Source organism: Manis javanica, chromosome 10 (genome assembly GCF_040802235.1).
Source record: "Manis javanica isolate MJ-LG chromosome 10, MJ_LKY, whole genome shotgun sequence".
Lineage (NCBI taxonomy): Eukaryota > Metazoa > Chordata > Mammalia > Pholidota > Manidae > Manis > Manis javanica.
The window spans coordinates 116,184,838-116,199,174 of NC_133165.1; the positions used below are offsets into that span (position 1 = coordinate 116,184,838).

The following is a 14,337-nucleotide window of genomic DNA, read 5'->3' on the forward strand; positions in this document are numbered from 1 at the left end:
AGCATATTTCTCAACAGCTCACTTCTTATTATTGAGTCGCGTCTCGTGTTCCGTGGTCTGGATGGACCAAAGTCTGTTTAGCACAGAGGCCCTCCGGTTTGGGGCGGTCGTGAACAGCCCCAGGGAAAAGCTGCCGTGAACACTGGTGAACAAGTTTCTGTGTGGACGTGAGTCGCATCTCCGTGCACGGGGGATACTGGCCTGCAGTTAGCTTCTTCTGTACTTTCGTCCTCCGGCTTTGTTACCAGGGTGCTGCTAACTTCCCAGTGAACGGGGAACTCTTCCTTCCCCTTCTATTTTCTGGAAGACATTGTATAGAATTGGTGTGACTCTTTAAGCAACTGGTAGATTTCTCCAGTGAAGCCATCCTGGTCCAGAGATTTCCTCTTGGGGAGTTTTTAAATTACAAATCCCATTTCCTTAATAGTAAGTGTAATGGTCATTCAGGGTATTTAATATTGAATGAGTTGTGGTAGCTTGTGTTGTTTGAGACTTTGGTCCGTTTCATCCAGCCTTTAAATGCACGTGTAGAGAGTTGTGGGCGCCATCTCCTATTACCCGCCCAATGTCTGCAGGGTCTGTTTTGTATCCCTCATTTGACTTCTGATATTGACCCTGTGGTCTTACCTCTTTCTCTTCATCTTGCTGGAAGTTTGTCAGTGTTCCAGATCTTTCCAAAGCTCTTTGTTTCATCCATTCTCTCGGTTGGTTTTGTTTTCGATTTCACTGGTTTCTGCCCTTTATTCTTTCCTGCCTTCCACGTGCTTTGGGTTTATTTTGCTCATCTTTTGGGAGGTTGGGGCTGAGTTAAGTCAGCAGCTCACAAGGTTATGGGGCTTGGAGATGGTTTAAATAATGGTGGATTGAGAAAATAAATAACTATACTGAGGATAATGAGAACAAAATTTCTCACTGAGAGAGAAGGAGTTACACACACATTACGGGAAAAACCAGAGTGACTCAGTATTGCTGGAATGGAGTTCAATGCACAGATACAGAGAAACAAATACAAATTCTAGTATGTGGACGTGTATCCATGTAAGTGTACACATACCTATGCATCCATGTGTCCACACGTACGTGACCAGCTCTGCCCAGTGAGAGACACCCCAAGGGCACTGAGCACACCTAGCACCCAAATCTTGGTTTCTAAATGCCATTCTTTACTAAAAGAATCCAGAGTTCTGTGGATAAATGGCTGATTCCAGGGTTAGGACAGGAAAAGTACAAAATAAGCCCAAAAGGTCTTATTACACTAGAGAGTAAAGGAATGCTAAAAAAAACATGAGGCTATGTCACAGGACAGAGCTACATGACTAGGTCTTATAACTGCGTCCTTTCAGCCAAATCTGAGATTTGGGCCAAACAGGAAACAATCTGAGCATTAAATTAATGAAAACAATAGGTTATAGTCCATTGACCAAAACAGGAACTCACAAAGCCATACTGATATAAACATAAGGAAGAAAAGAAAGTCCCTTGTTACAGCAGGCGGCCGACTCATGAATGCAGAGGGCTAGAGGGACAGCCGGCATCCATCACAGCAATGCCGGCCCAGGTGTGATCGTCAGGGATGGCAGACCGGTGGGTGACACAAGATGAGGCTATATGTGTATATATAAATATATATAGGGGGCGGTTGGAGCTGGTGGGGAGAGAATAATAAAGAAAAAGCAGAAAATGTCCACAATTGAGGAATCTGGGTGAAGGGCCTATGTGTTCATGTTTTAACCTTGAAGCTTTGAAAGTCTGAAATTTGATACTAAACTTTTAAAAATGTATGCCCTACTGGCCCCGGAAGATGACTGGTTAGCCAGAGACGGGTAAGATTCCTCAAGGGAGGAACAACCTAAGACAGGCACAGTCGCAGGGGGGCCATCAGGTGAGAATTTGGGGATCAACAGAGGTGAGGCTCAGAACCTCACCCCCCCTGCTTTGAGAGAAATCTTCTGCATCCGTGGATGTCTTGCTGCCCTTGTCTAGCCTGGATTAATACTTAGTCCATAGGCACACACCTGATCATCTGATCATCTATATTTGCCTTCTTACAGCACTAAACTATGTTTTCTACCTTTATCTTGCATCTACCTACGTTTATAGGTCATATTGCATGATCAAAACTGAAAGTTTCTGTGATGACTGCCCTTGTACTGTTCACCATGTAAGAACTTATTCACTATGTAAGAATTCGTTCACCATGTAAGAACTTGTTCGTTATGCTTCAGAAGATTGGAGACTGACGAGAATTAGGCTTGAGATGGATTAATGATTGTACATTGAGCATTGACCCCCCTATACTGAATTTTATTGTTGTTAACAACCATTTGATCAATAAATATGAGAGATGCCCTCTCAAAAAAAAAAAAAAAAAAAAAACTGCAAAAAAAAAAAAAATGTATGCCCTACAACCTGTTCTTTGGGGTGATTTTTAACGTACTAACGACATTCTCAGAGGCCTTCCTACATCAGCACAGAGCTCTACCTCATTGATATTCATGGCTGAGTGACTTTCCACTATATGGATAACCTTACGTTCTATTAAATAATTTCTAAGTTAGCTTCTCTAAGTTGGATTGTACGAGAGAACTCTGATCCCCCTTTTATAAAAATAGACAATTACAAATGCTTGAATTCTTACAGTTTTGGGGAGAAGCACATTCCTATCACTCTATTAATAGCCATTTTCCATCTTTCTGGACACTGTTCACAAGGGCAGGCTCTTTGGGGGTCTTTCACAAACAAAGAACACAGCCTCATAGCCTCCGGTCACCTGGCCCCGTGTCTGGGGCGGAGTCGTTCGGGTACATCCGTCCACACAGCAGTCGGCAGCCTGTGTCGGTTCCCTGCCTCCTGCCTCCCCCTCTCCCACCACTCGGGAAAGAGCTCCTGGATGGTGAAAGTTTTCTCTTTTGTCCTCGGCATATCCCCATTCCTAGAACAGTGCCTGGTACGCAGCAGGCGCTCCGGAAACGCTCCGTGGGCTCATGAGAGCAAAGGCATAAAGGGTCATAGGCAGCGATGGGGGAGGCCAGGCGGCCACACCTGGGGCAGGTCTAACCACAGTGGGTCTGTGGGATCCCATCAAGGACTTCCATGAAAGCCAGCCTGAGCCAAGGTTCTGTGTGGAAGCCCTAGAATTTTCTGGAACACTTGCCAAAGCTAAGGGAGACCCCCCCAGCCCTGGGGTGCATGTCCCTCTGCACCACCCTGGGCCTAGTCCACTTCCCTTGGGACCCCTGGAATTTAATGTGCGACACAGACCCCCAAGTTCCTGAGTGACTTGAACAAACGCAGGGTCAGCACAGCCGGGGTGGAGCAGGTCCTCCGACACCCGGCCCCGGAGGGCCCCTCTCCCGGAGGTCAGGGAGACGTCAAGCATTAAGATGTTCCACTCAACTAAAAGAGGACGCGGACGCTCGGGAAGAGACTCGGGCCAGAGAGCTGCCCTCCCTCTGTGAAAGCACTCCAGTGCCCCACCAGTCGACCCCACACCATTTAGGAGTCGCCCAGAACCCACACAGGCCCGCCGAGGCCCCGTGCAGACAGCCAGCCACGAAGGGCTCCGTCAGCCAGGCCCCGCTGTGCAGCGTCCCCTAGTGAGGCCCTGCTGGGGACAATAGACAATGACTGAAGACAACTTTTGTTGTTACTACCAGCGGGTGCTGCTGGCATCCAATGGCTGGTGCTCAGCAGCCTGCAGTGCCCACGAAGGCCCCCACGAAGAATGCTCCCCCATTGTCAGACAGCACTAGTGCCAAGGGGGAGAAACCCGGCTGCACCCGCCTCACCTCCTCCTAAAGCCCCAGGAGGTCCGACCCTGCTGGACACCCTCTCTCCCAGCACACCCTACGCCCTGACAGGCCACACTGTCAGGTTAGGTTAGGCGTGTCCTGGTTAGGTTCCATAGGAGCCCCCATCCCTGGCATCCACGTCTTTCTGGCAGGTCAGGGGTCGCCCTGCAGAACACAGGTGGGCACAGCTGGCTTGGGAAGACACTCCCCAACTCCATGACCAAGGTGGGCACAAGCCGTTCCTGTGTCCCCACAATCTCCTCAGTGACATTGATGACATGCGTGTGCCCTCAACCCCAGGCTGAGAGCCCCAGGCTGAGGAGGAGGTCTTGATGTGATCTCTCCAGACACCCAGCGTGAGAGCTGGGCCGGCACACAGCAGGCGTTCAGTGTGTGCAGCGGCCCCTCCACCACCCTCTCCAGGACAGCAGAGGCGCCCGCGTTAGAGCTTGCACAGGGAGCGGCTTCCCCCCCGCCCCACGTGGCGCAGGAAAGCTGCCACAACATGACGACCACAGACACTCCGCTGGCCCCCGGCCCCCGTGGCAGGTGGGAGGAGGACGCTGCCGTTTCATCCAGGCCTGACAAAGCTCAGCATGCCCGTGCCAAGTGTCTGCTTCTGAAAATACCTTCCCAGCAGGTACACCTAACTCCAGCATGTTCCTGGCCTCCCTAGAGGCAAAATAAACCCACGGCCCTTGTAAAAAATGTCCTCAAGCAGAGGCAGTGGAAATGGACTGTGCCCTGCTCCCTGCCAGGGAGGCCGACCTGTACGGGCTCTAGAGGGGTTCCCTGTCCTCTGGCTTCTGGCAGACTTGGGCCAAGGGAAGCCTACCAAGAGATCAGGGGAGGGGCCCTGCTGGGGGTCGCTGCTGTGCGTAAGGGGCTTCTCTCTCGGGACCCTTCTTTCCAGGTTCACTCTGCTCTCTCCCCTTGTTCCTGAGGTCTAAGGTGGTCACAGACCTGCCGCCGCCAGCCTGGGTCTCACACCAGCCCCCGAGGGTGCCCCATAACTGCGCCTCTGCTACAAAGACCTCCTGGGACCATCCTGTTTGAAAGCTCCCCCATTTCCTGTGGGGACCCTGATTGACAAAACAGCCGGGATGGGGTCCCAGACCCCACACTCCAGCCAACTTGTTGGAAGCAGGGTCCCAGGGGTCCCAGAGGTTTCCCACAGAGGATGCACAGAAATGCAGAGCAGGCCACACCTCGGAGAAATGGGGGTTCAGGCGGGCCCAGCGGACAACAGCAGAGTGGGGTGTGGGGGGCAGAAGGTGCAGGCCTCTGGCTGTCGGTGCCTCTGCTCTGGCTGGGATGCCGATGCCAAATTATTCAGATACATTTTCTTAATAAAAGGAAAGCAGGTGATGTGGGCACAGCGTGCTCACGAAGGTTAGTGCCCAGGGAGTTCAGCTCCGCAGGCTGAGGACCGAGATGCACAGATGCAGAAACGGGGGCCTAAGCAGGGCGATTCGGCCCTCACGGGCCATTTTCAGAGCTCCTGCATCTCCTGTTCTGGGGGTGCCTGGGCTCTGGGCCAGCAGCTTCCTGACCCCCACAGTGTGCTTGCAACCCACTGAGCACTGCCTGGGCCACAGAGAGGAAGTCCCAAACGGCACGGCATCCTCGAGCCCCTGAGAGCTTAGAGGGGAGGGTGGGCGCTGCCCCCCAAGTGAGCGGCAGGGGAGGGCGGGTGCACCTCCAGCTAATAATTACCCCAAACTGCTACCCCACTTCAGGAGCAGACTCCAGTCTCTGGGGCAGGGCAGTCATAGCAAACGCCTCCTCCATTGCTTGCCGAGGCCGTCACCTCATCTGGAGAAGCAAGAGCCCCTGGCGCCGAGAAGTCGGGCAGAAGCAGCAGGTGATTCCTGGGAGACCGACATGCGTGATCTCCAGGGACCAAGGTGAACCCCGTGACACAGGCCTGAAGAGAGAAGGGAAAACTGGTTTCCTCACAGAGTAACCTCGGGCAAGAAAGGAAATGGCTGAGCTGCGGGGAAGGATGGGCCCAATCCCATGCCAAGGCCTGGTTCAGGCTCTGTGGAGTGGGAAGTGGTGCATGGCAGTGAGATCCCCACCGGCCATCTCCTCACGTGCAGCCCCCTTCTCCGAGCCATTTGGGGTGATCTTCAGCGGCAAGTGCACTCCTGGGCTGCTGTGAGCGCACAGGCCCTTGGCCGACGCTCCCTGCCTGCAGAGTGACCACTGAGGACAATGCACTGAGACCTGGGCAGGGGCAGCCACGCCAGGGGTCCCGCCCCCGCCCCACTGTGACACACTGCTGCTTCGGCCATTGACGATGACTCTGGAACACGCTGCATGCAGATGCTCTAATGGGGACACCAAGGCTGACCCAGCCCCATAGCCAAATGCCTTCAGTGCAACCCTGGGCAATGTTTCCCATACAAACCGGGAGGAAAATGCAGCTTGTGCACATCTATGCTTCTCTGCATGGACAATGGGCCCCAGAGGGTCCCCTGGCCCATCCCGACTGGCCTACAACCTGCCAGGTGCTCAGCCCCCAGGAAACACACCTCACTGGGGACCGCTGATTGCTGGTGTCCAGCTAGCCAGTGACAGGAGAAGGGCCAGAGGCTGGGCACACTGGCTCCGAGGTGTGCCAAGGCCAGGCTGCAGCACAGAACGTTCCTGCAAGAGAGCAACTCCTGCCCCTGGAGAAGCAAACGGTGTGTCCACTCCAGAGCTCGCTGTTCCTGCCCTCTGCTCAAGGGTGTGGGCAATATCACAACAAGAGCCTGGATGCATCTGGGCCAGAAAACCACTGGCCCTGGTCCTGCCCTTGGGCCTCACAGGGGCTCTGCTGCCATCCTGTGTCCTCGCCAGTCTTGCCCGGCTATGGGACAGCTGTCCTGAGATGTGAACAGAGAAACTGGGGAGGGCGCCATGTCCACCTGACTGTCCTGCTGGCCGGAGCAGATTCAGGCCCTGATGTCTGAGCCCAGAAGGATGTGCCTGATGCTTTGGGGACAGAGTCGCACAGCTGTGGCCCTGTCCTCGGGCGCTCCTGACCCTCTAGGACACAGGACAGTCTTCTCACCTGTGCCCAGGAAAAAGCTGTCATCCCTCACTGCCACATGGCAAGAAATGGCTTGCAGGACAGACTTTGTCCAAGGTGAGAGAGAAGGGACAGAAATGACCTAGTGTGCAGTTGCGGGGTGGAGGGGCAGGAAAACTCAAACAGGGTGCCCTGGGGGCACCTCAAGAGGCAGGACGCTGTTCGCCAGAGCAGCGACATGGGTGTGACAGGCCTAAGGGGCATCCACTGGGGGAAAGCATGGCATGCAGCCTAAGGCACCACAGAGAGGAAGTCCCAAATGGCACGGCATCCTCGAGCCCCTGAGAGCTTAGAGGGGAGGGTGGGCGCTGCCCCCCAAGTGAGCGGCAGGGGAGGGCGGGTGCACCTCCAGCTAATAATTACCCCAAACTGCTACCCCACTTCAGGAGCAGACTCCAGTCTCTGGGGCAGGGCAGTCATAGCAAACGCCTCCTCCATTTGCACAGGTCCTCCGTCTCCCACCCACTCGGCTGCCCAGCCCCTACACCACCCTCTCTACTCACACACACACCCCTTCCTCAGGCAACCTGTGCACGCCCACACCACTGTCCCCAGGAGATGACAGTCGCCAGGCAGCGGGTCTCCACACCTGTAAACCTTCTCCTTAGTCCTCAGTGTCCCAAAAGAGCCCTCGGCCCCACGTTGCCCCAGGTACGCATCCCAAACTCTCCAGACCCCGTCCTTTGCCCCGACGGTGAGTAAGGCACAGAGAAGCTGTGCGGCCCTTGCCCTGGGCCAGGTGGCAAGGGTAGCTCCCGCCCCACATAGGACACCTGTACATTGTGACCACTGCTGGGGGCCGTTCAGGGCGCCTGGGAAATGTGGCAGCTGGGGCAGGCCAGACGGGAAGGACGGCCCCAGGGGCCCAGGTGCTGCCGATGACAGGTTGGGCTAAGAACAGCAAGAGGGCGGGCCCTGCGTGACACAAGCCCTCAGGCCCAAGGCCTGTGTGTCCAGACCTGAAATGCCGCAGATGTGGGAGGCAGAAAACACGTCTTCCACGGTGCCGTCTTAGAAATGTCCCCTTACCCACCAACCCAGCTCAGGTTGAGCCCCAAGGAAGCCTGGGAGCCCCGGCTGAGCTCCAGATGGGGCGCACAAGGCCGGTACCACCCATGGCGGGAGGGGCCCTGGAGTTTCCCCGGAAGAAAACTCCCCCAGGTTTGTACAAGCACAGCAATGGAAAGTGGGCCATTTTGATGCAAAAACTATGCACTTTTCCTTACCAGCCAGTGAACAGCAAATAAAATGAAACTCAAACTGCCAGTGCCTCCGGCGCATTTCCTCTGAGGCCTTCAGACTCTCAGGTTACCTCCAGGTAAGAGCAATTTTGGCTTTGGAGTTGTGTTTGAATGGCCTAGAATTTCAGCCACTAGTAATGACTCGGGCAAGACAGCTGCAGTGAACCGTCTCTTCCTGTGCCCTCCTCCCAGGGTACGATGACCTCTGGGTCCCTGTGTCTCCCTGCCCAGAGCTTCCAGGAGGCACAGGCCACCCCTGCACGGGCCTTGGGGACATTTACACAGACCCTCGACAAATGCTCATTTCCTGAATAAGTCTTTCAACCAGAGTATTTTCTTAACTTTCAGAGTATAAATGTCTTACAAAAGAAAAGCTGCCAGGGCCCCTCCTCCAGCTGCCCAGGCTAGCGGGGACCACTGAGGGGGACACCCCGTCCTACCTTGTTGTAATACTGCACCTGCACCGTGTGCCACCGCCCGTCACTCACGCCCCCGGGAATCTGCGGTGTCACCGTCGTCGTGGTCTCACCTGCGGGGCACAGGGAGGTGCAGAGAGACAGAGGTTACTGGGCCACTGGGGCTAATAGTCCTTTTCATTCTGGATAAATGCTTTTATTCCAACAATTGGGATAACATGGTCAATGGCTTTGCAAGTATTTGTACTTCAAGGATGTGTTACACTTCAACAATTCTCCAGTTTTTGGAAACCCGAGGCATGTCTTCCACATTTTCGACACTATAAATAACCCCGCCATGAACATCTCTGGGCATTCTGGATCTTCCCACAGGACGTGTTCCCAGAGGTGGAACCAGGGGATCGGTGGGCAAGCACACTTGGCGGAGCAGAGAAGGATTAGGGCGGTTTCATCCGACAAGGGGTCCGTGAAGCTCGCGGAGAGCCGCCCCCTCCTGAGAAGGAGGCCCTACCTGCTGAGAAGGTGAGCTGCACCTGCTCCTCCACGATCTCCAGGGCGATGAAGTCGTGCTTCTCGTTGAAGCGGCCATTATAAAGCAGCAGGGCGTTCCTCTCTTGGGTCGCAAACCTGGGGGGCCAGGCAGAAGCATGCCGAACGGTGAATGGCCCCAGGGCGAGGAAGGTCTGCCCAGAAGTGACCAAGCCCGGCCAGCGGAGGGCAAGAGCAGGGGGCACCACTCAGGAAAGATCCCTGGGCACTCCCTTTTCTCGGCGCGAGTTGACAGGCCACAAAATCTGATAGGCCATGTTCTTATCTAGAAATAGCAAACCAGACTCCATGGGGAATTTGCCTCTATAATGTGAAAAGATTACGTCTGTACAATGTTCTAGAAGGACGACAGCCTCTCTACCAGTCAGAGATGTCTGGACAGAAAAAAAAAACCCTCAGTGTACCTTCAGCTACTGGAAGTAAATCCCCAGGTGTGTACACCAGGGCACGGGCACGCGGTGCCTTCCAGCGCCTCGGGGCCTATGCCCGTCCCCACCAGCACACTCCCGCCAGGCTGCGGCCTCTCGCTCCCAAACACTGCCTGCCTTCTTCCCTGCCCCGGGGTCTTTGCACCTGCCACTACCTCTGCCAGCAACCATCTTCCCCGGCACTGCAGATCTCTCAGGGTCACTCTCATTGCGCTTCCCCTAACTCGTTTTGTCTAAATAGTGCCCTGCACTCACCAATCTATCATCTCTCGGTTTATTTCTGAAATCTTTCTGCTTATGTATTTGTTTATAAGAACATGTGGTCCTTAAGGGGTGGGATCATGAATCGATTCACCAGTGCTTCCTGGAGCCCAAAACGGCCTGGGCCTGTAAGTGCTTAGCAATAATGTGCTGAATGAATTAACGGACGAGGCATGAATGAGCAGATGTGTGATAATGAGCACACTGTCAGACTTCACGCATTCAGAGTGAAAAAGCACTTCTGACAAGAGGTGAACATCCTGAGATGCCTGCTTCCGACCCACGGTCCCCAGGAAGCCGGTCCCAGGACCAAGGGGCCCTGGCAGGGGTCCTCAGACTCACCGAGCCGCCACAATGCCTCCCGGCCACCCAGTCACAGAGAACCCAGCCAGCCTCCTGAATGAACTTGGGACCATCTCCTGGGTTAGCGGGATGTCTGTCTCATTGGAGGTAAAGTGAAGGAATTTCCTTCCTTTGGCTCAAGGTTGGTTTATCTGTTTCCATGCAGCAGGAGTCTGCCGGAACCAGCCCTCGGCATCTGACCTCAGCCTTTGCCTGGAGTTCCATTAAATCAACAGTTCCTGTCCAGACCCCTGGATGCCCTCTGCTTAGAATGCAGCAAGAACTGATGACAAACTCTAAAGAAAAAGTACCCGCCCAGCCCTGTGGATGCCTTCAGTGTGGAGTGAGCAGGAGAAGGGCTGAATCAGCACTGGGTCAGCTCAACACCTGGCTTTCCCGGAGGCTGCTGGGTCCCACCTAAAGCTCTCTGGTAGGTTTCACTGTCGCTGGCTTCTCTCTGGACCAAGTGGGAGCTGGTACAGGGTGTGGGGGTGAATGGCCCCACACGGCACCCTCTGGGCAGGCACCTGTCAGCTGCTGGAGACAGACTGCTAAAGAGGGACCAGGGGCCAAGGAGAGGGTCGGAACAGTGCAGGTGAAAGAGGAGGAGCCAGAAACAGAAGCCAAGGCTTGGCAAGGGGGCCGGGGCAGGGGAAGAAGGGAGGAAAAAAGGGTGAGAGTGGAGGGGGAGAGGCGGCCGGGAACAGGGAGCCTGCCCGCCGCGGAACCCAGGCACTTGGCAAACAGAAACTCGAAAGAGGAGAAGCAGCCGTGAAAGAAACCGCCTGAAACAGAAGCCGTGGGGCTGGTGCCCCAGCCCACCTTTCTCACGGTGTGCCCCTCGGGAGGCACAGAGGCCCCAGCCCCTCTCAGGTCCCACCCCAAAGCAGCCACAGCCCCCGAAGGGAAGCTGCTGTTCTGGCAACATTTTGGAGGACTTTTTATGATTTTTCTTTTTAAGTTATTCCCTACAAAACACTGACTGATTTAGTGGTGACCCCAATACCTTAGCCAATGTCACATGTACCAGAAATAGCCAATAAATCATTGCCAAATGCCATCAACTACAAATACTAAATCTGACAAGCAAGTTGATGTAACACTATGTGACACGGACACTAAATCAAACATTCTATTTTTGTTTCTCTCTGAGTCTGGGACCAACCGGCTTCCTTTGTCGGTTTCTGGCAGGGTGTTGGGGGCCCACCTCCCCTGCCACTGGGACTTCTGGCCAACTTTCAGGTCACCCCCAACAAGACCCCTCCGGCGCTTTTTTCACTGCCCACGGTCCCTGTGCTGCATGCGACAGAGCTGCTGGCCATGCCCAGGGGGCAGGTGGGCAAACCCCAGGACCAGAAGTAATGCAACCAACATGTTTGCCAGGAGACACGGGGTGCCTCTGGTTTAGGGGCATGCACCCACAGCAGCAGGCTGCTCTCAACATGGAGCCACACGGGACACAAGAGCAGCCAGGGACCCATGGCAGAGCCCTCGGTCTGGAGGCTGTGGCCAGGGGGGCCCTCTGAGCGGGAGCCTGTGGGCGGAGAACAGGGACCCAGCGTTCGGAGGAGGGACACCTGGGCCCCTGGGCCTGGTGTACAAGGCCTCATGTGCAACAGTCGGTGTTGAGGGGGACACCGCTTGCTCGTGCCTCAGCCAGAGGGACTGTGGGTGATGGCGAACACCAGCCGGGCCGGGAGCCTCCTCAGTGCTCCGCTCCCTGACTGCATGCCCTGGGGAGGGACTGCACGAGGGGCGGAGCCACATCCCGTGGGCCAAGACTAAACCACCACCAACCTCAAAACAGTGGGCCTCCAAGTGGCCCCCTCCAAACCACTTCAGGGATCAAATGACTCTTCTGCCAAGGCGGCCGGGCCCGGAGGGCTGCATGGGCCCTGCCGCCCACCTCCCTGCTCCCAGAGCCCAGAGAGGGGGCTGTGCTCTAAGGCTCAGGAACAGAGCCTCACGCAGGGCGCCTGGCGCACACAAGGCTCCACATCTGGTGACAGCTGGTCTCACGGTGAAGTTCTAGAAGAGGGACCGGGGCCGGCGCCTTCCGGTCAGAACAAGCCCTGGGCCAGGATGCTGCCACGGGGCTAGCGGGACCCTAAGAGCAGGGGATCCCCGGCCAGCCCTGTAACCGTGGGGTTTCCCAAGCTTCTGGGCCTCGGTCTCCTCACCTGTAAGATGGGAAGAGCAGCAATACCCAGCCCAGGGGTTCTCATGAGGGAACCGGGCCGGACATGGGTGGTGCCCCGAGCGGCACCCAGGCATGCTGCCACGGTGAGGTTTGCACTGAGCATCAATGAGCTGGACATGTCTCTCCAGACAGAATGTCCTCCAACAGAAGGCCATCTGCACCTGCTTCTGATGCAGAGTCGGAGAACTCACCACGGGGCTGGAGCAGGGCAAGGCAGGCAGGTCCAGGTGCTGTCCAGGCAGCTGCAGGGTCTGCCCACCTCTGCACTGCAGCCGCCCAGGGCCACTCAGAATGCCCTGAATGTTCACCCTCTGCAGCTCAGCACGCCTGATCCCCACCAAGCCAAAGAGCCCTTTCCGCGGGGCAGCTGGAGGCCCCCGGCTGATGTCTCGGGAGCGCAGGCCAGGGAGCAGTGGCCGGTCATGCTTTGTTGGCATGGAACTGCTGACCCGGCAGCTGCTGACCACTGGGTCCCTGGGGTGTCCGGACACAAAACAAAAGGCCCCTGGGCTGCTTCAGGCCAGCAGGAGGACAGGCATGGCCAGAGTGGACCTCAGCATGGAGACCATGAAAGGCATGGCTCCCCAGGAACTGGAAGCCAGGAAATACCAGCCAGGGACCCACCCAGGGTTGTCCTTGAGCTGACACTCCAGGCCCCACTGGGTGTGAGAGCAGTGGCGGTGCCTTCTGGCCACCTGCCCGCAAGGCCAGCCTTGCTCTCCGACTGTTCTGGGACGTGCTCCACAGGGCCTGCTGGCTACGCTGTGCCCCTCCCCGATCAGGGGCAGGGCCCCCACAAGAGGCTCCCGCTCCATCCAGCCTGAGACGCCCTGTTCTTCAAAGGGCAGCCTGCTCGGAGGGCAGCAAAGATGCAGCACATCTGCCCGCTGACTGGCCCCCAGGGCCCCAAACAACAGCACAGGGTGACCACACGTAAACAGACCCCACTCCACTACGCTACACCGGGCACACGTCTTTAAAGTGGAAATGATAGACTTTTTAGTGTAAAATTAAATCTAAATTCTATTGGATAAAAAGATGCACCAATAAGCTAATGCGCTCAGCACACAGTAAGCACGCACCCTTGTGTCAGACTAACGAGCACAGCACACAGTAAGCACGCACCCTTGTGTTACACACTAAGGAACCAGGGCCGGAGGGGGCTGGCAGCCACCTGGTGACCCAGCTCACAGGCTGCAAAGCAGGAACTGCTGAGGCCGCCTGATTCCCAGCTGACTGGTCCCTGGTCCCTTCACCTCTGGCCACTGGACATCAGAGACGCCCAAGTTTTGGCAGTGAGCAGGCAGTGAGCAAGAAGAGCCGGGGCTGGCTCGTGGGCATGTGACCTGGGCAGTCATGCGGGGCCCCTCGCCCCTCAGTGGTCTGATGCTGCCATCCTGAAATCCCTCATTTTTGAACAAGATGCCCATGTTCCCAGTCTGCACGGGGTCCTGCAGCCAGCACTGGCCATCAGAGGCCACGAGGGGACAGTGGTGCTGTCGTTGCCTAGGTAGGAAGCAAGGCGCCACATGACGCCCTTAACACTCTCACAGTAGGGGTCCTCGCACGGGAGTGGGGGGGACCACACTTACGTGAGGGAGATGGAGAAGTGAAAACGCTGCCTCAGGCCTCGGAAGGTGACAAAGGATCGGGGCGGGAAGCTCCTGGTGGTCACCTCGCAGTAGGGCCTCTCGAACTCGCCAGGAGGGCAAACGCAGTGGAAGCCGCCGATGAGCAGGTTCACGCAGGTGCCGCCGTTCTTGCACACCCCGTTGGCACAGCGGCCCGAGCGCGTGTTCAGCTCGCAGTGCTCGCCTGGAGGAAGACAGCAGAGGGGGGAAGAGGTCACAGAGGTGGCCAGGAAGGAGCAAGCCGGCCGAGGCCGTGGAACGCAAGCGCAAAATCCACCGCTGAAGGGACGCAGCCAACGTTGGCCATGGGAGCGACCCTGGGGCACGGGGCCTTCAGCGCCGCGCGAGTCAGCCGCACCCGCAGGTGTGGGGTTCTCGCTGGACGGCAACACCCAGCGC

General features: G+C 56.3%; 1 protein-coding gene across 3 annotated transcripts in view; it reads right to left on the reverse strand.

Annotated features, from left to right (window-relative positions):
• CELSR1 (cadherin EGF LAG seven-pass G-type receptor 1) overlaps window positions 1-14,337 on the reverse strand; it is a 128,341-nt gene that overhangs the window by 51,570 nt on the left and 62,434 nt on the right. For 2 of the 3 annotated variants that reach the window (XM_037006764.2, XM_017675578.3), the window contains exons 3-5: window positions 13,900-14,122; window positions 9,039-9,154; window positions 8,552-8,640 (exon numbers count right to left, since the gene is read on the reverse strand). In XM_037006764.2, the coding sequence (XP_036862659.2) occupies window positions 8,552-8,640; window positions 9,039-9,154; window positions 13,900-14,122 (428 nt within the window). The remainder of the gene's footprint in view (window positions 1-8,551; window positions 8,641-9,038; window positions 9,155-13,899; window positions 14,123-14,337) is intronic. The other variant, XM_037006765.2, reaches the window with a different exon arrangement.